Below are 25,173 nucleotides of genomic sequence, written 5' to 3'. Positions count from 1 at the left end.
CTGAGACCTAACTCAGGTTTGCACCCATTTTCCTTGCAGTTTTGCAGAAAGTACCTGCACATTTCCACTTAGTACTGTACGAAAACAGAGGAAGTGGTAGGTCTGCTACTGCTAAGCAGTAGGTAAAAAGTTAGTGATTACTTCTAATCAAAAGTGAAGAAATGTGAATATGAACATAATGAGAGCTCTCCCCCACTCCTACTGGAAAGATTATAGTTAGATATTAAATAGAGTAACTTTTGCTATTTCTGTGTGCAGACTAGATTATAGGTAGCTCCAAGTGAATGTTCAGGAGAAACGAGACACCTGGTTTCAACCACTTCTTTTAGTGTCATTTGCACTACAGCCTAGAGCCAAGGATGACTTGGTTGCCTCCGGAACCAGAAACAGCATAGCTGTGAAAAACGTAGCAGAGTATTTAGCCCAAGGGGAAGGCAGCTGTTTGGTTCAGCATTATGCTATCCTAGTTCTGTCTCTTTTGGAGCCTGAACAGACCAAACCTCATCACCCTGTCTTGTACTGCAGTCCTGCCAAATCACCTGAAGCAAGAGATCTGAATCATGCAGATACGCTCCAGACTGTTCAAATTCCATCCCAAGCTTCGTTTTATTCATGGTTGACTTTTCACAGGTTCCAGCTCTGACAGTATCTCAGGAGTCCCTTCCACAGTATCTGACTCTTCCCAGACTTTGGAAGAGGAGCCTGAAGGTCTCATTTAAAGCTGAGAATCACCTCAGACTGTCAAGTGTGTAAGGCTGCAAATCCTAAAGTATACATGAAGATATAGCTGGTGATATCCACAGTCATGTTACCACATCCCATTCCTCAGTTTTTCATCAAGCTCAGGATGTACACAAACCTCAGCTCCTCTGGAAATCCAAATGTGTAGTAAGCTAGGACACGGCCTTAACAAATAGGTAAAAATAACATTTCTTCATCAAGTACATCAGCCATTTGGCACAGATGACTGCATGGTAAAGAGAGCTTCTTGTATTCTTTTAGTTATTACTCCCAATTTCTGACAGCAAATATGTTTGGTCACACTGTAGTTAAGAAAGAACCACTCCACTGTAACCACTCCACAAGTAACTATTTTAGAAAGACAATTTTATTATGTATTGACAGACAGGGTGTAGGCTGGGAATAATGTCTTTTCAAACACTTGCCTGGAGAAAGCAGTAATTCTGCTTGGCCAATTAACTGAAATTCTAGTAGGAACGGAGTGTTTCTATTTCCGATGTCTTTGAGCAATTCCAGTAACTAATACTGTTAAAGCATTGAGAATTGCACAGGCACTAGAGCTGCTGCATAGTCATGAAACATTTTTCAAAATTATAATGAGGCTTCTATGACTTGCAAATAGATTTTTACAAGCAAACTGAAAATATCTACCCAAACCAGTTACAGAAGTTACTTTCCCTCAGTAAATTTCTAGTTTGCATTTTTCATTCTGGGGAATATTTGCATTAAAAGCTCTCTAACAGACAGGACTCAATCCTGCAATTAAATACAAAATTGTGCTTGCAACAATAGTCTGTTCTTATGGGAAAGACAGTGGATTTGTGATGTTAATTGTGAGCTCACTGTATAATTGAGTAGGAAGGGAACATGGGAAGTGAGCAAAATGTCTATTTATACAAGAAACATTTGATCCTAATTTAAAAAAAATAGTAAGAGAAGTTACTTAAAAAAACCAACTTATCCCATTTGATCTATCACTGAGTAAGTAGTACTCCAGGCTTCTTTATTACAACAGCATCACTGAGTTACATGTCTTTCAGCTAAAATCAACAAGAACTTTGTTTCTGTCTTCATAGAGAGCAAGAAGTATGAAGTATTCCCACCAATTCCCTGACCTCCCCAAAATCTTGTACCTGTGAAAATTTAATAACAATGTTCAGAAATGAGCCCCAGATGACTGAACACAGAATTACACAGAATTACGATTTGAAGAATCCTACAGGTCATAAACTGTGCAGCTTTTTTTTTTTTTATGTAGTTTTTCAAATCTATTCAGGCAGCTGCCAACAGATGGTTGCTTTTGCACTGCCACTTTTGTTTCTACCACCTTTTTGCTCGTCTAGGCAATGCACTCTTCAGCTGGCTTCTGAGATCTTTTTCTGTGAACAAAACTACTCCCATTAATCTTTAGGAAAACTGGACTCTCAGTCCAGAGCTGCACCAAGACAAGCAGACACTGTTAATAACTTTACTACCTTTGAGCACCCTGAGCTTATAGATGAGGGCCAAATTTTTCACCATCACAGGAAATCAGTAATGAATTTGTCAATATCCAAGGAGTTTAGCCCCGTATCATTCTCCACCAACAAGCAACAGTGAGCACTCTGGGACAGGGTACGGGTACAGATGCAGTATTGATATGTTCTCAAAAGTTTATGTAAGCAACAACTCACAAACTTCCAGCTTTAAAGCTTGCATTCATTTAATCTTATTTAATATTCTTACCCTACGTGAACTTGTAGTTCTCCTTTTTTAGTTGCAGAGCTCCTTCAAAATAACCACTGCCGGGGCTGACTAAGCGTCTCTTAAGGTAACATACTCCCACCTAGTGGCTCTCTTACAGTCAGGAAAACACACCATCTCCAGCAAATAGAGAAGTTCACTGTGGAACTCACATTTAAAGAACTAGCCAGATGTTTAGAAAGTCGATGTAACTGCTCAGTAGGTTTGTAAATGTTGATTTAGAATTCCTGTTTCACTGTTGTAACATCTAACCAGAAATCAGGAAGGAATAGTTAAGCTGCGTAACACTGATTTTGTATATATATAGTTGCCCACAATGTAGTTTAGTTTTTCACCGCAGTTTTGGTTGTGTCACTAGACTTTGTAGGAATGACAATAGCTAGATACAGAAAAGCATTTAAAAACCATTCTGTTAGGTGTAGTAATGAACACCATAAGAAACCTCAAAGAGAAGTCATGGGATTTTGTGTGTGTTAAGACACAAATATATAAAAATATGGGTGTATGTGTATAAATGAAGCACACAAAACAACAGGTAACATTGCTTCAGACTTTCTTAATTGTGTCTCCAAGCAAATCACTATATCCTTTTAAAGCCTCAGGAAAAATATAAAGAAAATTATATTAAAGCACTTTTAATTGTTTAGCTATAATTGGCATTGAGAGTCCAGAGTTTCCTAATTTAAAAGTTAGTTAGCAGCTTACAGCAGCTGGATTACAAATTAAGAGGATGTGATCCTGATACATTGATGCCTTTTAGGATTCTCAGAATCAGGAGGAATTCAAAGCCAAGTATGAGCAACCTAAAGAAAGAGTGGACTCCCTCCATTTTTCAAACTACTCAAAAGATAATCTAGACATTTAAATCTAGGAAAAGTAAAACGAAATCTTGTTCTCTACTGTTGCACTCAATTTAATTTATTTCCGAATTATAAAATATTCAAAAGCTAAAGTCATATAAAAGTATTTAGCCTCCCTGATAAACTTCCATTTAATATCTAGGTCAGATGAGGTATAACCAAAGACTTTACAGTCTGACATCTGATGTCTGTTTGGTTCCAATGCTGAGGCATACTCTAAGACTTTCACAGAAACTACCACAAATTCAAGTATTTTTTGGCAATATTTGCAGAGAAATAAAAAACTGAGCAGTGACTGAATGAAGACTGTCTCTGATCTTTCCAAACCTCCCAGCTGAGGACTGAGACACCAGTGGTGTGACAAAGGAAGCCTGCTCTGTAGTTCTTTGTGCTTCACATACTTGTGTAAAGAAAACTCTGGTTTCAAGGTTGTTGGGGCAGTAGCCATTTTCTCACCAATCCTCTTTAATTCCTACTGCACAGAGGTGAGGAGGATATACCTCTGTTTCAGTACGCATTTAAAACATCTGCCTAAAAAGCAGACTGGAAAGCATTCTGTAATGGTGGAGCATCAAAAGACTGCAGCAGTGTGGGACAAGATTCTCAATCTTCCTTGGCCTTTCCCTCTTTCCTGTCCTTTCATCACTTCTGTTTCCTGACATCCACTTCTTCTTCCACCAACCCCTGGTGGTGTTACTTTTTCCAGCAGTTTCCACCTGCTCCTTCCCTTTGGGAGTTAGCTGTATTGCCAGAAAACTGCCCTTTTACTCAGTGGTAAAAGGTATGGCTTTGTCATGAAGGGCCCAGGTTTTTAGAGGGAACAGAAAGCAATAGTTCTGGAGGTAATGGGGGAAAAAACATGAAAAGAGATTTTATACACTTTCTTAATGCACATTTTACATCATTTTGCACTTGGCAATATTGGCTTAAAGTTGATTTGATTCAATTTACATCAGTGCAATTGTTGCTATTCATACTCATCGAACTGAAGACAGAACATGCTTCAGGATCCATTTTTCCATATTCATTGCATATGTGCATGTTAAAATCGTGTGGCACGTGTCTCTCAAAGTGGTTTACAAAATAATGGGATTCTGTATGATGTTTTCTCTACAAGTAATATTCTGTTTCCCCAAATGCTTATTCCAGCAATATCAGATCTTGTAATTTTATAATTAAAAAAGATTTCAACTCTTTAAGGCAGAAAGCTGAACAAGAGCAAACTGTACCTTTCAAGAAAAAAGACCCTTTAGGCACTAGGAGGCTAGGATCCTCCTAACAAACAAGCATTGCAGTACTTGATAAAATGAAATCCAAAATAAAATGGACTGATTGACTGAAATTAAGTCTTTCCAGACAGCTTACTATAATTAGATTTACAATCATATTATGTCTAGGTTTTCTACAGAGACCTTTGTCTAAACTTCAAAGGATGTCTGCTTCCTTTTAAAGTATTTCTACTACCTACATATCAAACCTGTCAGAGTGCAGAGAAATACTACATGCCCTCTTTTCCTGCTCCAGGCAATAGTAAAATTTACGCTGACAAAAAAAAAGCTAATGCTTCTATTAAAGTATATTACAACTGCAGTAATAGCCCACTCCAGGAATATATATGCTGGAGCTTGCTAGTATTCCAATAAAACAGAAGTTAAACATCAAGGACTTCTATGTTACAGCTACCTAAAATAACTTAGAAGGAAAAGCACTGTCTGGTGCAGTGCTATAAAATAAAATGTGTAAGAAAAAGACCTCTTTCACATTTTCAAATCTAGCCAAAGGAATACGTGCATAATTTTGGCAAGACTCTGCCCCCATTCCTCATCCATTAGATTTATGAGAGTTTCAACTAGACATTAGTGAGGAAACTAACTCAGTGTTAACAGTTTAAAGCTTTAGGGCAAATAGTATATTATTTGCAGTTTTAAGTAATTTTCTAACCAGAACTGGTGCCAAATGCTTTTTGGTAAATCATGCTGTAATTCTTGTAAAATAATCCTAAAAAAGTTTCTGCTTATCAGGTTTGAAAACTGAACAGCTATGTACTAATGTACTGATTCAATAAAGCAATAAAAACCTAAATACCGTGATAAATACCAAAACATTGTTTGGGGCCTGGTCTTCTTTCCCATCCTTTAGCAAAAGTTCATTACAAACAAGTGAATTAAAGATTTCAGGTGTGTAAAATCTCTTCTGAAGATATGAAAATTATCTACTATACTGCTTGATTTAATAAAAAGTATTGCATCCCCCTGTAAATCTTGTCTTATCAGAAAAAAAATACAAATATTCAGCTCAGACTTTATTATGGGTCACAGCAAAATCCAAGAAAAATACAGGATGGAAACAGTTGTTCTTAGTGATACCTAATTATACTGAACAGACTGTCAGAGAAGAAAAGCAGCTAGCACCTGTGGGCAAGGGTGTACTGAGAACTCCAATACCCAATTACCACATGGGGAGCAGAGGAAGAAACGGATCGTTAATTTCTTCTAGAAAGGCAGAGGTCACCAAGAAAACCAAATGTGTTTGGTGCCTACAGTTCGTATGTCTGTCTTTGATGCTTAATAAGAGGTAATAAACACTGAACACTTTTTGGTTATTTTGATATTCTCTTTTATTCATGCCAAAAAGTGAAAAATCTGATTGCAAATCTGTATGTTTTCCTTAAAACTGTCTGCTAGAGCAACACAGTCATTGTACTCCAGAAATGGCTGTACATGCAACATATCCAGCAAGATGTCCCTTACATGACATACAAAGAAAATGCTGAGGAGTTGTGGGTTTGGGATTTTTTTTTTGATGTAAAAGAGATTGCCTGCATTCTTTCAGTATTTCTCACCAGCAATAACAACTGAGACACGTGGAGTTTTCTGCCAGGGAATGAGCAGTCTCCAAGGTAACAGGGACACAGAGCTGCAGTCAAAATGTCACAAAATTAATTTGATGTAATATACCCAAAATTAATTCCTGTGAAAGGCTTCGTGGCTGATTTGGACAGGGGTGGGGGGGAGAGAAGGTGGGGGAGAAGAAGACACCTGAAATGAAAAGGTGGTGAAATTTAATCTTATTTTGATAAAAACAACTTGGAAGTACTCACTAACTAATCCCACACTCCTTATTAGCCCTGGTATGTTTGATGTGTGCCTACTCACGTGAGCCCTAAGGAGTTGTGATGGGAGTTCAGGAGCAGTGCCAGAACTGCAGGGCCTCCAACCCAACTGGCTTTATAAGTGTCTGTAGTTGTTGTGAAGTTCATAGGGTTCATTTCCAAAAGACTGAAGTATTAACTAAGCCAGCAGAGATTGAAAACAGACATATCTTCTCCCAGGCAACCAGTGATAGCACAAGAGGACATGCAATCATAGAATATGCTGAGTTGGAAGGGACACACAAGGATCGAGTCCACCCCTCAGCCCTGCACAGGACCATCCCCAAGAACCACACCATGTGCCTGAGAGCATTGTCCAAATGCTTTTTCAACTCTGTCAGGCTTGGTGCTGTGACCACTTCCCTGGGGAGCCTGTTCCAGTGCCCAACCACCCTCCGGGTGAAGAACCTTTTCATAGCATCCAACCCAAACCTCCCCTGACACAACTTCAGGCCATTCCCTAAGCTGCATCAGGGAAGGTTTAGGTTGGACATCAGGAGGAATTTCTTCACAGAAAGGGTGATTAGACACTGAAGTGCGCTGCCCAGGGAGGTGGTGGAGTCACTGTCCCAGGGGGTGCTTAAGGGAACACTGGACATAATTGACAAGGTGGTGTTCGGTCATAAGTTGGACACGATGATCTGAGAGGTCTTTTCCAACATAACTGATTCTGTGATATTTCACTTAGATATTACTGGTCAACGTGGACCTGCACAACACTAAATGCTCCCTAGAGCACAGATGTGCACCACACAACATCCTAAAGGCCCAAACACACCTTTTCAGAGCGGATATCTTTTCAGAGCGGATATAAGCAAAAGGACACAAAAAAATTACCAGTCAAATTCTGAAAAAGCGAACGGTGCCCTTAACAGCTGACACTCCTTTTGGAATGGAGGGGAAGATCGGGGATGGGGAGAGCGATGGGAGGTGCTGCGGCAGCGCCGCGAGGGCGGACAGGGGCAGCGCGCGCCGCGCCAACGGCCGCAGCGGCCGCGGCGCACGCGGCGCTCGGAGCCCTTCGCCCAACCGTCGCCGCTTTTAAGAAGCGCTCGCGTGCCGGGCACGTTTACCTCGTCGCGATTGGCTGACGCCGCGTGTCGATCGCGCCTGTGCCCGCCCCCAGCGCCCGCGGATTGGCCGGGCGGGCCCGAGCGAGGGAAAGCTGTGCCTGCGGGCCGGGCGCGTGAGGCGCTGGGTGGAGGGGCCGCCGCTGCCCGGGGAAGGGGAGGGGACGGGGAGTTTCCTGCGGTGTGTCCGCCGTCCCGGGCAGCGCTGTGTGGAGTACGGCTCCCGACGGGACAACGGGCAGTCATGCCGTGGCCTCGTCTCCCTGGGGATAGCGGTGGGTTCGGGTCCTTGTCGTGCCGTGGGGAGAGGTGGAGGCAGAGCGGTGAGGGACGAGGCGCAATGGAGAAGGGGCCTTGACGTGCGAGTCGCGGGAGGAGCGCTGGGTGATTCCGGCGATGTTGGGCTTCTCCTCCCTCACTGCCCCATATGCTGCCGTGCCTCCTGGCTTGGCGTTAGTGCCCTCGGGCCCGCCCGAGGTTGGTTCGCTTCCTCCATGGGCCTGCTGTTGCTCCTCAGGGCTTCTTCGCCCCTGTGGGCGTCAGCTCCCTCCATTCCAATCTGGTGTCCCCTTGCTGTGCGTACTGAGAACGACGTTCTTTCACATGTGTTTGAACTCAACGAGACAGAGGGAAAATCAGTTTGCCGCTCCCTTGCTCCAGCTCTGTTGTTATTTCCGTACCTTGTTAGGCCTGAAGCTGCCAAAAGATTTCCTAATTATGGAATTATGTTTGACAAGGTATCTCTTCCATGCAGCTGTGAAAAAAGTCTAATTCACATGCTGAAAGGAGATGGGACATTTTCTGCAGCAGAAAGGAGTTGTGTTGTTACGGCTGTTTCCTGCTGGGGAATTTTTTGTGCTCTTCCCTGCTTCTTTTCTGGAATCTCATTTTGGTGTAGCCAGGAGTCATTAGGGGTTTGGTTTTTTTAGTGTCTGGTGACAGATGTCATATAAACTTCTCCAGAGTGGTTGTTTGCATGGACTCCTGCCCCAAAATGAATACCAGCTTTATAGAAAAGACAAAGTAGATCTATTCCCATCAAAAGTCGTTTTTTTCTAGGATGGGAAAAATCACAGTTCTCTTTATTGCCATTCTGATGAAGAGATTTGTGGAGTCTGTTGTAATGTCATAAGAAGGCTGTCGTGAAAAGAATGCACTGAAGAACAATTATTACTTTGATTCAAAGCACATTTGAAATGACAAAGCTGGGTCATGATGGGGGGAGGCCACTTCTGGACAGTAATGTTGCATAACGTGCATAAATGTGGCAGGGGAACAGGCACCTCATCACTGCATAAATATGGTGTATAATATTTTGAAAACTTCAGCTTATGCAAAATCATTTTAATTTGAGATACTGGGGTAGTTTTCAGTGGAATGTGTAGGTGAAGGATAAAAGCGGTAGTAAGCATAGGTATGGTTACTGTTTTGTGTGTGGAGGCAAAAGCTTGCTTAGGGTGACCAGCAATCATCTGACAACATGTTATATATAAGGATGAGTGTGATAACATTTGGTATATTAGCTACTAATACTTATTTTTACTGGTTTATTTGGCTTTATTTTTACTAGGTCTTCTTTCTGCTAGTGGTAAGGGGTTAAATAGTTAGCTATCAGGTAAAATAAATAATCTGTGTAGATAATTTTTTTCATTTGGATAATTGAGCTCAAAGTAGTAACTTGAAAGTTAATTTTTTAGGGGCTTGACTACTAAAGTTGGCAATTACCAAATGGTGTGATTGTTTCCTATCACCTGGATGATAGAAACCTAAAGCTGTTGTGTGAGATCTTGGCATGCCAGCAACCATATTGATAAACTTGTTTAGTTTTTGAAATTGTGAAAGTGGATAAAGCCATGAAAATAGGAACCCCAGAGGTGGGATTATTTCAAACCCGTAATTTTGCAAGAGAGTTCTGCTAAATTTTATTACATATTGGTATTAATTAATTTACTATTGTTCGTTAATTCTTTGAGTTCTTTAAATTAATAGGGCATGTGTTTCTTCAGTATTTTTGTACTAAAATACAGTTGTGAAATAATTGGTATTTTTATGGAATGTATTAATAAGAAAATGGAACTTGTCACTCCGAGCAGTTTATCTCTTACACAACTGCGATAACATGGTTGATGGAAGAATATATTCTTCTACTTAAGGGCAGCATTCTTAAAAAGTAGCTATGATACTTATGTTATGATAGCTGTGATACTACTTGTGAGAGTTGGAATATAGAATATATAGTTGCTGGTTAAAGTTCAAGATTATCACAGCTACAGAACAATGTCTGAAAGCGAATACTAAGATTATAGTGATTGGATTTAGGATTGAAGCCTTATGCTAAACAACAGTAAATAAGCAGTATAGCCTGAATTGTTTTTCTGTGTTTTGGTAGCTTCTGTGTGCAAATAAGAACTTAGCATTAGCTGAATTGGAATGTCTGCAATGTTCTGTTGAAGCTGTTGCAGATATGCATGAAGAAAATAAAACTGCAGCAAATGGATGTGGCAAAATCCGAAGTGGTGCTCAGAATGGGGCCGCTTTACTTGCCCTGATGGAGAAGACTGGATACAGCATGGTTCAACAAAATGGGCAAAGAAAATTTGGTGGTCCTCCACCAGGTAAGCATTTCTTTTGAGATTATGAAGTTTACTTTCTGTTAGGAGAGCTGTACTAAATCAAACTGAAAATTTATGTAGCCTCAGGTTGCATATCTTGACAGTGACCAGTAGTAGAAGCTTAAAGAAACTGTGTAAGAAACACAACACGTGCAGGGTCCTGATATACTTTACTGTTTAGAGCAGTTCAAGATCTCTTGAGCTAGACTATGTTGGATGTTTGCTTTTGGTGGATTTAAGAAGTCACAACTTTAAAAGCGGCTAAAGTGGACAGGTAATAGAACAAATGTGGAGCTGAAAATGCCAAGCATGTTCTGTATGACTGACAATACACTTGAAAATGTTTAGTGGCACAGAAGGGAAAAACAAGTTGGTGATGGAAGCATAACCTACTTTATTTCTTGTCTTACCCCTTACCGCTTCCATTGGCCAAAGCATTTTTTTTTTAAATCTGTGCTCTGAGAGAACACCAGTGAAGATAATCTAACTCATTTTGTTTTCAGAGTTGACTATGAAACATTTATTATAAATAATTTTTGCAATGTCCTTGTTGACATAAGCAATGTACAGGAATTTTGCTATTGCCATTAGTCCTGGTTGTATGAAATGGAATATAGTAACTCTTCTTTTTGAATCAGATTATGCACTTAAACAGAAGGCAGACAAATTATTTGTACTGCTCTTTCAGTTCATTCTCACTTGTGGCCTGTGATCCCATGTCTTTGTAAGTCATGCTCATAAGCATGAACTGCATTACTTATTGCTATGTGTAGTTTAAGATATGGCTGCATCAAAATTATTTCTCTCTGAAAGTTTTTTCCAACCAAGATTTTGTATATACTTAGCCTATGTAAAATAGCAAAAGGAAGCCTTGTGAAACTGGCACTGGGAAAAGAATTGCAGGGCATCCCTAACTACTTCCTGGGGGTTCAGCCTGTTCTTAAATTATTTATACATTTTTTGCATTATAATTATGACTTTTAATTAGAACATTAGACAATATCACGTGTATTTGTTTAGCAAAGCAACTTTTATTAATCTGTTAATGTTTTCTGAAAGTAGATGTGTTTGACAAGGTATCTCCTCCATAAATCTGCTCATTGACATTAGTTATATATTTCTCCTTAAAATCTTCATGTATTTTCATACTTGCTTAGGTTGGAAATTGCCCTAAGTTACTATAAATGGTTCTAGGCGAGATGAGACTTGAACGTTTGAGACGGCTTGTAAGAAACTACAATAACCTTGTAAATTAAGAGCTTCACTATGAATTTTGCCTGTTTAAGATGTGGTTTCTAAAAGCTTGTATTGCTGCCAAGGGATAGACTCAATGTCAGCTCTGTTTTCAGCAGATCTGCCTGAAAATTGTCATAAAGAATTACAGGTTTTATTCCACCTGGAAGCAGCACACTTCTTGTTCAGTTTATGCTGCTTATGGAAAATGTATCTTTAGAGTGTTTAAAAAAAAAAAAAAAGGCAAAATTGAATTTTCATTGTTTTGTTTGGGTCCACTGCTTAGATGGCTGCAGACATAATGATGTCATTAGGTGTGTAAATCATTAGATTACATGGAAGTTTAAGATGGCATGGATCTCACTCACAGTGGGAGGCTTATAACTGTAATGTTGATAGAAGTTTGATTACTTGAATTGTTGCAAAAATAGGAGTCCCATTTTCTATCATCCAGTGATGAATCAAATACCCAGTCAAGGAAACTCTCTGGTCAACTACTCGAGGATTGCTTTTGATTAATTTTCCATGTTTGCTCTGCTAAGTACATGACACTCTTTAGCAAATGAGGCACAGACCAGTTTTCTTTAAGTCAAGAGTCCCAGCTTGCTCCAGTTGGCTGTAATGTGCTGTAATGCTAACTTAGTATGCAGCTTTAAAATTAGAAAGGGAGCTTTTTGTATGGTAGATGACTTTTACTTGCTGAGAATCACTGCTACTAGGCTGAGAATGATGTTAAAATTTGTGTAGTTAATGAATGAGAATCGTTATTTAATTTCATGGCTTGCCTACACAATCAAGGATAGCCTCCTCCCTTTTTTCCCTGACTGAGGTGTGCAGTTGCTTTTGTCTTTGGAGCTCCTAAGTGGTGTACAATTGGTTTATGCTTTTTATGTGGGAACCTATTGGCACGATGTGAGTGGCAGTACTGGCCTGCAAATATTGTTAGTTGTCATGTCTGGTCGACCTCAGGTGAAGTGATTTATAAAGCTGAAAATGATAAAGATGTTGACTGCTGTGTGGAACAGAGCCAGACTTTTTCCTAGGTAAGTCATGGCAGTGTGGCTCCAAAGGCATATCAGTTCTTGGTAGCTTCCCTGTATACCAGGTAGTTCTTAGTGTACAGTTAGTGTACAGTTTATAGATAAAAAATTGTTCTGTGAGAAGGCAAAATTTTCCAATTCTGTTAATTATTTTTTTTCACAAGTAAATTACAGGCTCTTTGACAATACTTAAGGAAAAAGTGTTAATTACAAAATCATCTAAATATATTTTATTCTGAACTTCAAACCAAAGTAAGTTATTTAATTAGCTTCTTGTTTTAACTTGTCATCAGTAATTATGTTTTCACCTTGCTTCCCTTTACTTTGTGATTCCTTACTAGTACTTACTGGTACTTACTGAGTTTTGTGTTTTTTTTTTTTTTTTTGAACCTTCTACCTGATTTGTTTGTCTAATTTAAAAAAAAAAAGAAAACAAACAAAATTTTTAAGATTTTTTTTTTTTAATTATTTTGGGAAAATGGAGTGCTGTTATTTTACAGACCATAACTCCATATTTTTAAATTCATGAATGCGTTTTTACATTATCTGTTGAACATATCCTTCAGCGTATATGACAGAGATATAAAAGAATGTGTGAACGTCCTTGGCTTAAGAAGAGAGGCATGGATGTTCTTGTTTTCAGATGTCAGCCTGAGACTGACTTGTTCTGTGGATTTTTTTAAATTTATTTCCTTTTTTCCTACGCTCCAGCCTGTGAAAACTGTGGTCTGTTTTTAGAGGATAACTGTTCAGTCTTTTTGGCTGTTGAGGAAAGGATGGCTCCATATCCTGCCTTCCTTAGGGAGTCCTATTTTATTGGATGAATGAAGAAGGTGGAAGCAAAATATTTGGACTTTCTGAATGATGTCAAGGAAGAAAAAAACATGCTGCATTTGGGACCCTTACCAAAATTTCTAAAAATATGGGCAAGAAATGCAGAGAAACTTTGTGCAACTTTAAAATGTTGCAGTAGAAAATACAACTGAAGTTCTTTCTCAGTTGTCTCTGTCAGTTTCATTAATAACTGATATAAAATTATAAGGGACAAAAAATGATTGAAAGGTAGACTGTTAGTAACCCTGTCAGTGTTTTAAAATACGCTAGGTTCACTGTGTTGTCACACAGATTCCATGGGGAAAAAAACCCAGAAGATGGAATTAAGACAAATACAATTTGTGGGCTTCTGGTATTCTTTTATTTAAACATAATAAAAATAAGAAAGAATGGATGAAAATGTAATTTCAGTTGAGATTAAAAATAACTCACATCTTCAAATTGGGTGTGGGGGAAGTGTGCCTGTCTGGCATTTGTACTAAGATTGCTGTTGGACAATTTATTTTAAGGTTGGGAAGGTCCTCCACCACCTCGTGGATGTGAAGTTTTTGTGGGTAAGATTCCTCGTGATATGTATGAAGATGAATTAGTTCCTGTTTTTGAGAGAGCTGGGAAGATCTATGAGCTCAGACTGATGATGGAATTCAGTGGTGAGAATCGAGGCTATGCTTTTGTGATGTACACCACTAAAGAGGAAGCCCAGTTAGCCATCAAGATTCTTAATAATTATGAAATTCGCCCAGGGAAGTTTATTGGTGTCTGCGTAAGCTTGGACAACTGCAGGCTATTTATTGGAGCAATTCCTAAAGATAAGAAGAAAGAAGAAATACTGAATGAAATGAAGAAAGTTACAGAAGGAGTGGTGGATGTCATTGTTTATCCAAATGCCACTGACAAAACTAAAAATCGTGGCTTTGCTTTTGTGGAATATGAATCTCACAGAGCAGCTGCCATGGCTAGAAGACGACTAATCCCAGGTAAAACTGTTTGTAATTCAACTGAGTTTTTGTGGGGAGTATCTGTCTCCAAATTGTGGGGAGCGAGGTGGTGGATCATCCCTGTTTTCCATTTTTAAGGTGTTTTCAGAAGTACAAAACTGCAGTAGTGCCTTTTGGCTAAGGAGGATTTTTTTTTAATTACTATTTTTTTATGTTTCGGGGTTTGGGGTTTTTTTTACTGTTTTTGTAAGAAACTGAAATTGAAGCAATTCTGACTATCAAAAAATAGACATCAATTTTATAAACACAAGCTACTGTAATTTACACCGATATGTATTTGCATGGGTACACGTGCAGTTTTCATTTACATGCACGAGGCCTTGCACACAAATTCTCTTAAAACTGAGCTTAAAAATTATGATGCGTTGCATGTGTCCCTTGTTTGGGTGTCAGGAGTGGTGTTATTGGTGTTTCGTTTAAGCATATTGGAAAGTAGGTCTTTAATCTTTTACTAGAAAATAATTTTAAGAGTTCAGCAAGTAGAAGATACCTTTTTCTTTGCACCTTATTTTATATGTTTTGAGGGAGGGAAAGTAGAAGGAATTGAACGTGCTGAAAAAGGAGGGAATAGGTAAAGGTAGAGTTAAAAAGGGAAATTCTAGAAGAGAAATTAAATAGACAGGAAATGAAACAAAACAATAGAGTTGAAAAAGCAAAGTCGTGAAAACAGATAATACAGCATTGACCTTGCTGAAATGAATGGCAAAACTCCCTGTATTTATTAAGGCCAAGATGTGGGCAAGTCTTGTGTTGACTGCTGACAGCGTGTTAGGAAGATGTGTTACCTAAGAATTATATAGTATGTGTATTATATATATGCAAATATATAATATGCAATGTATAATATGTAATATATGCAGTAGGTAATAATATAATATAATATAACACATAGAATTACATGTAGAATGTGCATGCATATATAATTATTTATACATACATACATACATATATGCAAAGTAGTGGGAGAAATACCTCCAGATTACTGAATATAAAATAAACTAGTTGTGTAATATGCAAAATGATGGGTTGACATGAGTAACAAAGTGGGTTTGGTTTTGGATTTTTTTTTTTTTTTTAGTTTAGGTTCTGGCATCTGCTATAAGATGGAGTAGGGCTTGTGCTAGTGATATATATTTAGATTACTCTTTCCAGGTGTTGACCATACTTTTTAAAGTGGTAATATTATTGAAGAGGCTGTGTTTACTAGCTGGTAAAATACACTACATTTGGTCTCTTTATGTGTGTGAATATGCATGTCACAAAGTCTTTGTTTTGACAGCTTATGGTGCTTAATGAGCCCTAAGGGTACAGATAGAACACTTAGCGTTTTTGAAAAATCTCATTAACATTTCCAAGTTGCTTAAGCAGATGCAGGCAACAAAACCCAGTTTAATGTGGTATGCATCATGTTTGCTTTTTGTAGAGGTAGTTGATAAGAAAGATTCTGTTTTCCTTTATGTGTTTCTTATTTACATAATGCTTCTTTGCTGTAGGAACGTTCCAGCCCTGGGGTCATACTATTCAAGTAGACTGGGCAGATCCTGAGAAAGTAGTTGATGAAGAAACTATGCAGAGAGTTAAAGTATTGTATGTAAGAAATCTAATGATATCTACTACAGAGGACAAAATTAAAGCTGAATTCAACAAGTTCAAGCCAGGAGTAGTTGAACGTGTAAAGAAGTTGAGAGACTATGCTTTTGTTCATTTTTTCCACCGAGAAGATGCAGTCGCTGCTATGTCTGTAATGAATGGAAAGTGCATTGATGGAGCCAGTATTGAGGTAACACTGGCAAAGCCAGTTAACAAAGAAAGTTCTTGGAAGCAACATTTTAATGGTCAGATAAGTCCCAGTTCTGAAAATCTCTTAGGGTTTCCTAACAAAGAAGATGGTACTCAAAAATCCTTGGGGAAACCAGCAAGTCTTTCAGTTCGTCTTAATGGCCAGCACAGTCCAGGCTCCCCTGAAGTTGAAAGAAGTACATACCCCTTTTTTCCAGGAATAAAGCTTACTCCAATTAGCATGTATTCTTTAAAGCTGAATCACTTCAGTTCTGCAGTAATGCATCTGGATTATTTTTGTCATAAAAATAGCTGGGCACCGCCAGAGTACTGCTTGTATTCAACAACAAGTCAGGATGGGAAAATACTCTTGGTGTACAGGGTGCTTATTTCTAGTATTGCAGATGATTCCCAGAGTTATTTCATGCCAGAAAAACTCTGTACAACGGTAGAAGATGCAAAGGAATTGGCAGCACAGTTCACACTTTTACATCTAGGTAAGCATTAACAGTTTTGATTAGTTGTGAAGAACTGAAGCTATTGCTTTAAAGTTGTTCTTTGTGTATGTATCTTGGCGTGTGTGTATTTTTATGTAAAGTATAAGCTAGTCTGCAGAAGCATTGGTTCTTGGATCAGTTGAGTCTGGACCATCAGATGAGAGCACTGAAGAATCACTGTGTAAATGTCTAAACAGTCCAGTGCCAGGGTCATTTTTGCTTACGTTTATCTACTGTAATGATGGATAAGGAAAAACTAGATGACATTTAAGTGACTTAAGTCATCTGTGTGATGATTATGGTGCTGAAAGTTTATTTGAAAGTCTGTGTTTTACCATTTTCATTTATGTATATTGCATTTTTTAAAATTAGTGTTCAACTATTAGAAAAGGGAAGTTTTTATCTTATAAAAAGGTATGTTAAAATCTGTTCTTTTCATAGCTAAGAAGACAGATCACTACAGTTCTGACAGTGTTATCCCTGTTGTTCTATAAAGTAAAATACATAAATAATACAAAATATAAAAGTTTTGCTATATAGTTCCTGCCCACCATTTTTCAGAACATGCAACACACATAAAAATCCATTCAGATTGCAGAACTAATTTCTACAGCCACGTTGTTTTATTAATAATTGTAGTCATCATCTGATTAAATTTCGTGCTCAAATCAGAATTTTATATCTGTTACTCAGATTTGAAGGCTTTTACAGAGCTGTACCATAATGGTTTGATAAATCATACTTTCAGGCACAGCTGTGTATATACCACTTGTTATTTTGGATAGTTTCTCTTCTTAGTTCTTTTTCTGGCCTTTACATTCTGTAATATTTGAAGATGAAATAGGACCAATCTTTATAATTTTGCAAGTTTTATGAACCATCACGTAATTTCTTTGACCTGCTGAGTAATGTGCATTTGTTGCATGGTTTCTTACAGCATGTCTACATCAGTAAATGCTATATCATTAAATAAGTGCTCACTAGTCTTTTTTCAACAAGATATTTTTCTGTAATTACAAAAAGAGGTTTCTAATGAATCCTAGAATCAGAGGTGTGTTTTCCTTGCCCTGCCCCTCCTTGATAGCTCTTCCCCTGTCCTCCATTTTTTGCCCCCTCCCTGTTCCCCTTTTTTTCCCCTTCCCTATCCCCTCTTCCTTATACCCTTTTCTTCGCCCTTTGGCCCTTTCCTGTCCCTCCTTCTATGCCTTTTCCCTATCTCCCCTTCACTATCCCCCCTTCTTTGCCCTTTCCCTGTTCCCTTCCCCCTTTATTTGCCCCTTCTTGGTCCACCCTTTTCTTGCCCCTTCTCTGTCCCCCTTCCCTGTCCCCTCTTCTTACTCTTTGACCTTCTCTGCCTGACATTGCCAGTGTCTGCCTTCTTCAGCCTTTTCTGAAGCCTTTCTCTTTTGCCCTTTTTTTTCTGCCCTTCTTCACCTTCTTTGACCTGGTCAGACCTACTTAGCCTATCTTACCTTGTCCTTCAAGTTCTCTGCCCTTCTTCAATGTTTATTGCTCTTCTGCTCTTCTCTGCCATTCTCTTGTCCCCTCTCCACCCCTTTTTCGTAGGGGTCCCCCTTCCAACCACCAGTGTTTTCCCTTCTCTGCCTGTCCCTGTCAGTATTTGCCCTTCTTGTTTGGCCTCTCTGCTCCTTTCTGCTTGTCTCTGCCCTTCTCTGCCACTTTCCACTGGTCTCTACTGTACTTTATCCTTGCTTTTCACTTTGCTCATCTGTCTTGCTCTCCCTGTCCTTCAAACTTCTTTTCTTTACCCTTTTTGTCTTTCTCTCTTTGTGTTTCTACTTTGACTTCTTTATCTTCCTGTCTTCTTGTTCCATCTTCTCAGCCCATTTTTTAACCTTTTCTGCCCTTCTTAGACCTTTCCTGCCCTTCTTAACCCTTCTACTCTGCCCTTCTGCTCTGCTAACTCCCTTTCCTTTTGACTTTCTTCTCTACCCGTCTTCCCCTTCAGCCCTTGTCTGCTCTTTCTCATTCCACTCTATTGCCCATCTGTCTTCACCCTTCTCCTTCACCCATCTTCTCTGCCCTTCTCTGCCTTTATTTCTCCACCACCCTTCTTTTTCCTTCTGCTCTGCCCTTCTTTTTTGCCTATCTCTGCCCATCTTTGTGAATCTCTTCTTTTGTCTGCCCTGCTCTGGCCTTCTTCTTTGACCTTTTCTGTCCTTTTCCTTTGCCCTTCTATGCCCTTCTGCCCTTCATTCTCCTCTGCCCTTCTCTGCACATCTCCACTTGTCTTAGACCACCTCTATCTTCTCTGTCCCCCTTTCCCCCTTCTTCTTTCTTCTTTGGAATTCTTTTAGTGAAGAATTATGTTGAAGATGATAGGCTTGTTCAGGTAATACAAACCAGTTTCTTGTCTAAGTGTATGTCAGAAGTTGACTGGATTTTTTTTATTATTACTATTATTTTACTTCAGAATTGGAGCAATGCCAAAGTGTTTGGATTTTAAGTGTTTTAGTTTTGCAGTGGTGGTAGACAAATTTTTTCTGAGTTTCTTATAATATTGAGGGAGTACAAACAGGTTTGACTTCAATTACTATTATTTCTGTTTATTATTATGCCAGGCAGTGTCTGAGGCATCAGACTTGGTGATCCTGTATAGTGCAGCTCTGGATAGAAACGTAATGAAATCATACAATACAGGAAATAATGGTTTTCTGATTGGCTGTGCATGCATACAGGGCTCAGGACTGCATCTACAAGTTTAGTTTGAGTCTGCTTTAGGAATGCAAGGAGGAGAAAGGAGAACAGATAAAGAAGTGTATATTAGAATACATTTAATTCATAATTTTGGCCCAGTGAAACAAAATTTTCAGGGAAATGGAAGCAGAAATAGTAATTAAAAAGTTACATGAAGTCCAGTTCTATTGATGACTGCTTCACTGCTGTTCCTGAGAGGTAGTTTAAGAAAGACTTCTCTGTTCCCTTCTGTTCCCCCTTCTTTCCCCCCATTTCTTTGGGTTTGGGTTTTTTTGGTTTGGGTTTTTTTGCTCACCTGTTCTAGTTTTGGTTAATTGGAAAAGCTGTTGCTGATCAATATCATGGCTGGGCTTCGCGAACGAAGATTTGGGAAAGGCTCTACCCACGTTTGCTGCATGCGCGTTGTGTTGCTGATAGCAAACTGTTAAAAGTAGTGTTGCCATCCTTCTCATCCTCATACTGCTGCTTAAACTTGTTCTGGAAGTCTCTTGATATGTAGGCTGTGGTGAGATTTCTCCCTTGGATGAGTTTATAGCAGACTTATTGCAGCCTCAGCTATGATGCCTTTTTTTTTTTTTCCCCAATGCATGACTAAAATGTAAATAAGCTTTTTCTTTTTGCTTGAGTCCTTGCTTCTCCTCATTTTTTATTTGGCATGCCCAAAGGGTCTTGGAGGAAGAAGAACCTCCGAAGGGCAAAAATTTATACATTGTCTCCACTTCAGCAGTGGTGTCTTTGGTTTGCGTTAGTAGAAGGTGGTGCTTTCAGATGATCAGAGTGATGAGATTATTTTTAATAATAAAATATCTCTGCCTGGTTTTGTACACAATGTGAGCGGCACTTTGCTGGTTGAGTGTCTGTTTCCTCATTTTTCTAGCTATTAGGGGTCACACTTTTATAACCCAGATAATCCTGAATACAAAAGATAATAAGGGTGCTAAACTCAAAATAGTTGTGTGAGGCTTTCCTTAAAAGAGGAATGAAGACAGTTTCAGGTTTTATGCTTGACCATACATACCTGCCTTTTTTGTGTCTTACAGATAATGTTGTCTAAAGATAATATTTTCTTTCCTATACTTCTCTGGGGAAGAACCACCAGAACAATTAAAAAATGTTAGATTAAGAATGATTATTCACAATTGTGGGCAAATCCTGAATGCAACACAGGTTTAAACAAATGAGGAAAGTATGTGTTGAGATTCTTCTCTCTTCAATTATAATTAGAAGTGCTATAGGGAAAAGATTTTAAGGTGGATTTAAATTAACACTATTTTAAAGCTTATTAGCACTTCAGTGTGCCATACAATCACAATTAATGTGAATTGTTATTTAGCAGAATTCCCAAATCCCAGACTTGGTTTTTGACAGCTGTCTACATAATAGCCCGGTGCTAGTAATGCTTTCTTGTTACCTTTAACTATACTTTTTTTTTCCTTCTTTTCATGGCCTTTGTGCATTCTTGTTTGTGAGGATTTGGCCCCGCAAAGAGCATACAGAGCCCTGTTTCGAAACAAACATACAAGGCTGACTTTTGAAAGATTCACATCCTTCATGTTGGTAAAAGGCCTCTTTTTGATGTTGGCATGAAACATAGCCCTAAGGACTCTAAAAATACAACTTATTTTGCTTATCTAATCTACAGCAGTTGTTTTTGTTCCAACTTCATATATATATATACACACTATGTTGAAAGAAACATCTGCAGCTGAAGAAGAGTTGCTAGATGTGACAGAGGATCCCTCCTCACTGAAGTGTCTGTTGCATGCTTTGATGTGTTGATTGAAGCCACACCGATCCATGTGTTGTGGTTTTTCTTTGGGTTTTGGCGGTTTTGTTTGTTTGGTTTGGTTTTTTTTGATAAGTAGCAGTGATTTGAGGAAAGTCTGACTGTGCTTCTTCATGCATGTACAAAAATGACATAGGGAGTAATTCTTTCTGGTAAGTAACTTCTTTTACAGGAACCTAATTTTTTGGCCACTTAATTTTTGTTAATGTGTACAGGTTAGTTTTGTTGGTGTTTTTTTTTCCTGGTGTTTTTTTTTGTTGTTTTTTTTAATTTATTTTATTTATTTTTTAAAGCATATAGGCAGACTAATGTAAGTAAATGAGAAAGGGCTGCTTTGATGGAACTTTAAGATTGGACTGCTATGATTAATGATCTCAAGGCATTCTGGTTTTTGTGGTGTGTCTTTCTGTATTTCCTATCACATAACAGAATACCTGGTTTTTACACAGTGTATACAGTACTGTTATACAGCAGTCTCGAGCAGACAGCAGTACAACAATTAACCACTTGGTGTCACCTGAATATTTTGAAAGGTATACTTAGAAAATACAGGAACCTATGGTTTCTCTGAAAGATGAATAAGCTGTATTTTAATGTTGCTAGATAAATCATTAGCAGATCAAGGGAGTGAAAACAGTCAGGTTTGCTTAAACGTACAGAAATTACATGTCTGGATGTCCATTTGTGAGAAGGAGAGCAGAGTTACGTGTTGAAGTTCCAGAAGGTGAATGTAGGTGGGGAGCAGAATAGAAGAAAACCCTGGATGTCCCGTAGAAGTTAATACCTCTTCCATTAATTTGATTCTCATTTCTACACAAATAAGTCTGTGCCTTTAGAAGTTACACAGCTCCTTAGTGTCATTTGCAAAATGGTGGTTGGCTGTTATATGTGGCATCCAGTTAGAAAAACATGGAAGTCTTCCTATTCTTGCCTGTCCTGGAGGCTGACTAAATTTGAGGCAGCTCAAGTTTGGAGACTGTATAGGTGTGTAATTAGCACACACTCTATATTCCCCCTCTGGTTCAGAAGCAGTGTTAGTGCAGAGTCAATCCCAAAACAGGAAGTGTTAGTTATCATTCAGGTCCTTTGCATCAGTAATGTGGGTTTGTAGCTTATGGAATCAATCTGGCTCGTCCATATGACTTTGAAGAACAGGCAGAAAAGAACTTAATGTTCCAGAGATGTGCTCTGAATTATAGAACTTCCACCTCCCTTTCTTTAGTAAGAGTAAGCATCTGAACCCTGGAAAAGAAGAACAATCTTTAGAAAATTATGTTTTGTTTGTTTGCATGTTTTAATTGCTGCTGTTGTAATTCCACTGATTTAAGAAAATACTGGAACATGTCAGAACCTATTTCTGCTAGAAATAAATAGGTTAAGATAACACCCTCTGAAGCAAAGGCTGAGTTCTGAGAAGTTCTCTTACCTCCTGAGTTTCACTTAAAGGTGATGGGGAAGAATGGAAGAAGTTTTGGTAAAGGTTCCTTGGCTTCAGGGATCTGCCAGGCTTTAAATGGATATTCCACTAGAGGGTATTGTTTGTTCTTTCACACATGCTGTTTTGTGTGATGTCTTACTTTGACATAATTTATGGAATTAATTTTTAGGTAGAAGAGAGTATTTAAAAGTGTTTAATACAAAGTAATTAAAAGAAAAATATACTGATAAAACTCTGAATAACACATAAGTTTTATACCAGTTAATCATATAGAATTTATATAGTAAATGGTAGTGAAATAGGTGGAGCAAGCATTGTCTCTTACTACTATGAATTCACATCTTAAATACTGCATGGGGTAGCAATTTGCAAGTCAAGGATAAAACTTGTATAAACTAGTTCAAAAGTCTGTACTCAGCATCTGTGTCTCAGAACAAATGTATCTGTAGGCTGCTGCCCTAGATTTTGGACATTAAAGTTCAAATGAAGTGTTTTTACTTTATTGTTTTGTTGTAGGGATTTTTTTTATTTAAACATTGCCTTGGTTTGCTTTATCAAAATTAATTATGTTGCTGTTGGAACAGTCTAGTACAAATTGTAAGATGTTTCAAAAAAAAACCCCAGAAATTGCTGGCTTTTTTTAGCAAATACAGATGATAAGTGGTGATTTAGTGGGTTTGGGTGTTTTTAGTGATTTCTAGAAAGGCTCAGAATGTAGTATAAGAAGTTTCTTAACAGTAGAATTTAGAAGTCTTAAATATTTATCAGATGACTTACACATAATGGTTTTTATCACAGCCCCCGAGCAAGCATATATAACTTTGCTGTCCCTGAATGCAGCATGGTGGGATAGTAAAGGTGAGTAAACCTCCCAGGATTGTTTATTGCAGGTTTTTGCCCCCTCGAAGACGTTGTCTTAGCTGTATTGTTTGCACTGTTTGTTAGAGAAGTTGTTCTTTTCCCCACATACACAGCTCTAAGAAAGTTTGTAGAGATTCTCTGACTAGTTGCTTTTTTCAAAAGACACCATAGCTCTACTGCTGTGGGATCACCCAGTCTGATATTCTTGTCGATTGTACAGCACAAAAGAAGGTTATAGTTTTTACTCCTAAAATGATTGAGTCATTTTTCAGTCATTTCTCAGTTATTTCTCAGTTATTTGCTGTTCCAGGTTGGGTTTAAATTTAAGTTCAGGAGTGCGAGTTGTTACTCCTCTGGGTACTTGGACTATTTCTTTGGGTAGTCAGTTTCATGGGAAAGAGAGAGACTCATGTTTCCTTCTCTGACTCTGTTTTTTTCCGAATTTGCTATTGTGGATGAATTTAAGTGTGTGTATCTATCACTAATGAGGCCTCTTTCATTTTTTTAAAATTAGGATTACCATTTTTGAGTGTCATGAGAACGGTTTTTAAAAGCTTATAGGGCAGTTTGAAAACAGCATTAAATCTGTGCTCGGTGTTAACTTTACTGCTGGAAGCTTCCATTCTGAGGCACACTGAATTTTTCCTGCAGATTCAGTTATTTTTCTAATGCTGCTGCTTGTGGACAGGGAACATAAATTTGTAAATTTTGGCCTCTGTAGGAGAGCTTGGAGAAAAATAAGTGAGAAAGATACAACAATGTTGGACTATATTTATCTGTGAAATAACTTGACTGCCTTCAGTAGAGTCAGTCACTTCAAAACAGGATGGAATTTAGTGCCCTTTTTTCTACTCCAATGATGATTACAATGAAGTTGGGTTTTGTTTATGCAGTGTACATCAGGCAGAACTTGGCACTTAGCTGATAGTACACTGATCTAAAGTGTTAAATATGCAATGTGAAAGACTACTGCTATGATACATATGATATATGTAACTTGTCTGTATTAATATTCTGTGTTTAGTGAAGGTGAAACAAAGGGTCATTACAAAGTTTGGTTAAGAGTATATATATATAGGATGAGAAAATACTTATGTTCAGTACCAAAGAATAGTTTTTTTTAAAAGTATAAGGCTCTTAGGAGAAAAAACCAACCTTGAACTGTTGACTAAACAGTTTCTTAATCATTTGAAGTAGTGCTGCAGAGGAAAGGGAAGGACACAGCGCTGGCATAAGACTGTGAATGCCTTCATTATACCATTATCTTAAGTTCCTTAATAGTTAAGTTCGTCTTGAAATGAGTAATGCAGTATGTTTGCTGAAATCAAGTCTCTTTCATCTCCCGTCCACCCCTTTTTCCACAGCTAACTGTACACCCTACTTGGCTTAAATTTCGCTGAAGAAGAAAAGTTTGGAATTTATTGCTTTGGATCTTGTCATGAAAGAAAAAAGAATACCACACGGATATATAATTACCGGAAATTCACATTCCATGTTTAACGATGAATAATTCTTCAAAGCGCATGTGTGTATTAAGCATTTCAATATGAAGATTAGTGAAATTGAATGTTAAATTGTTTTGGTTAGTTTGATTAAATTTGGGTTTTAAAAGATAATTTGTTTAAAAGATTTTTATTACCTGTAACATACACTAGTAACTTATATTTAGAGTTGAAATAATTTGCCACAATTCCTTGTATTTTATGTTTCACACAGAATTTTTACAGCTTCTGTTGTAAGTAATGAATCTCAAGCAAACATTAAAAAAAACAACAAAACAAAAACACATCATCCTGGCAACCTTGCCTTTTC

The 25,173-nt window shown here is 38.2% G+C and overlaps 1 protein-coding gene and 1 long non-coding RNA gene across 3 annotated transcripts; one reads left to right on the top strand and one right to left on the bottom strand.

Moving 5' to 3' along the window:
• Nucleotides 1-587: 587 nt before the first annotated feature.
• On the bottom strand, nucleotides 588-7,417 carry LOC113964528. Its single transcript, XR_003533218.1, has 2 exons — nucleotides 7,333-7,417; nucleotides 588-869 (listed from the first exon to the last, which is right to left on the bottom strand). It is a non-coding gene; the product is annotated as an uncharacterized LOC113964528 (long non-coding RNA).
• Nucleotides 7,418-7,605: 188 nt separating this feature from the next.
• Nucleotides 7,606-24,974, top strand: RBM46 (RNA binding motif protein 46). 2 transcript variants are annotated; one of them, XM_027676873.1, is made up of 6 exons: nucleotides 7,606-7,840; nucleotides 10,019-10,180; nucleotides 13,794-14,261; nucleotides 15,776-16,558; nucleotides 23,299-23,358; nucleotides 24,726-24,974. In XM_027676873.1, the coding sequence occupies exons 1-6, from the start codon at nucleotides 7,810-7,812 to the stop codon at nucleotides 24,749-24,751; spliced, it is 1,530 nt and encodes a 509-aa protein (XP_027532674.1). In that variant the 5' UTR covers nucleotides 7,606-7,809; the 3' UTR covers nucleotides 24,752-24,974. The 2 variants fall into 2 exon arrangements, with proteins under 2 accessions (XP_027532674.1, XP_027532675.1); XM_027676874.1 differs by lacking the exon at nucleotides 23,299-23,358 and having other exon boundaries at nucleotides 7,607-7,840.
• The last annotated feature ends 199 nt before the right edge of the window (nucleotides 24,975-25,173 follow it).

The sequence above is a fragment of the Neopelma chrysocephalum genome, unplaced genomic scaffold, assembly GCF_003984885.1.
Source record: "Neopelma chrysocephalum unplaced genomic scaffold, ASM398488v2 Primary Assembly neopelma1_42b, whole genome shotgun sequence".
In the NCBI taxonomy this organism is placed as follows: domain Eukaryota; kingdom Metazoa; phylum Chordata; class Aves; order Passeriformes; family Pipridae; genus Neopelma; species Neopelma chrysocephalum.
This window is presented reverse-complemented; position numbering and strand designations above follow the sequence as displayed.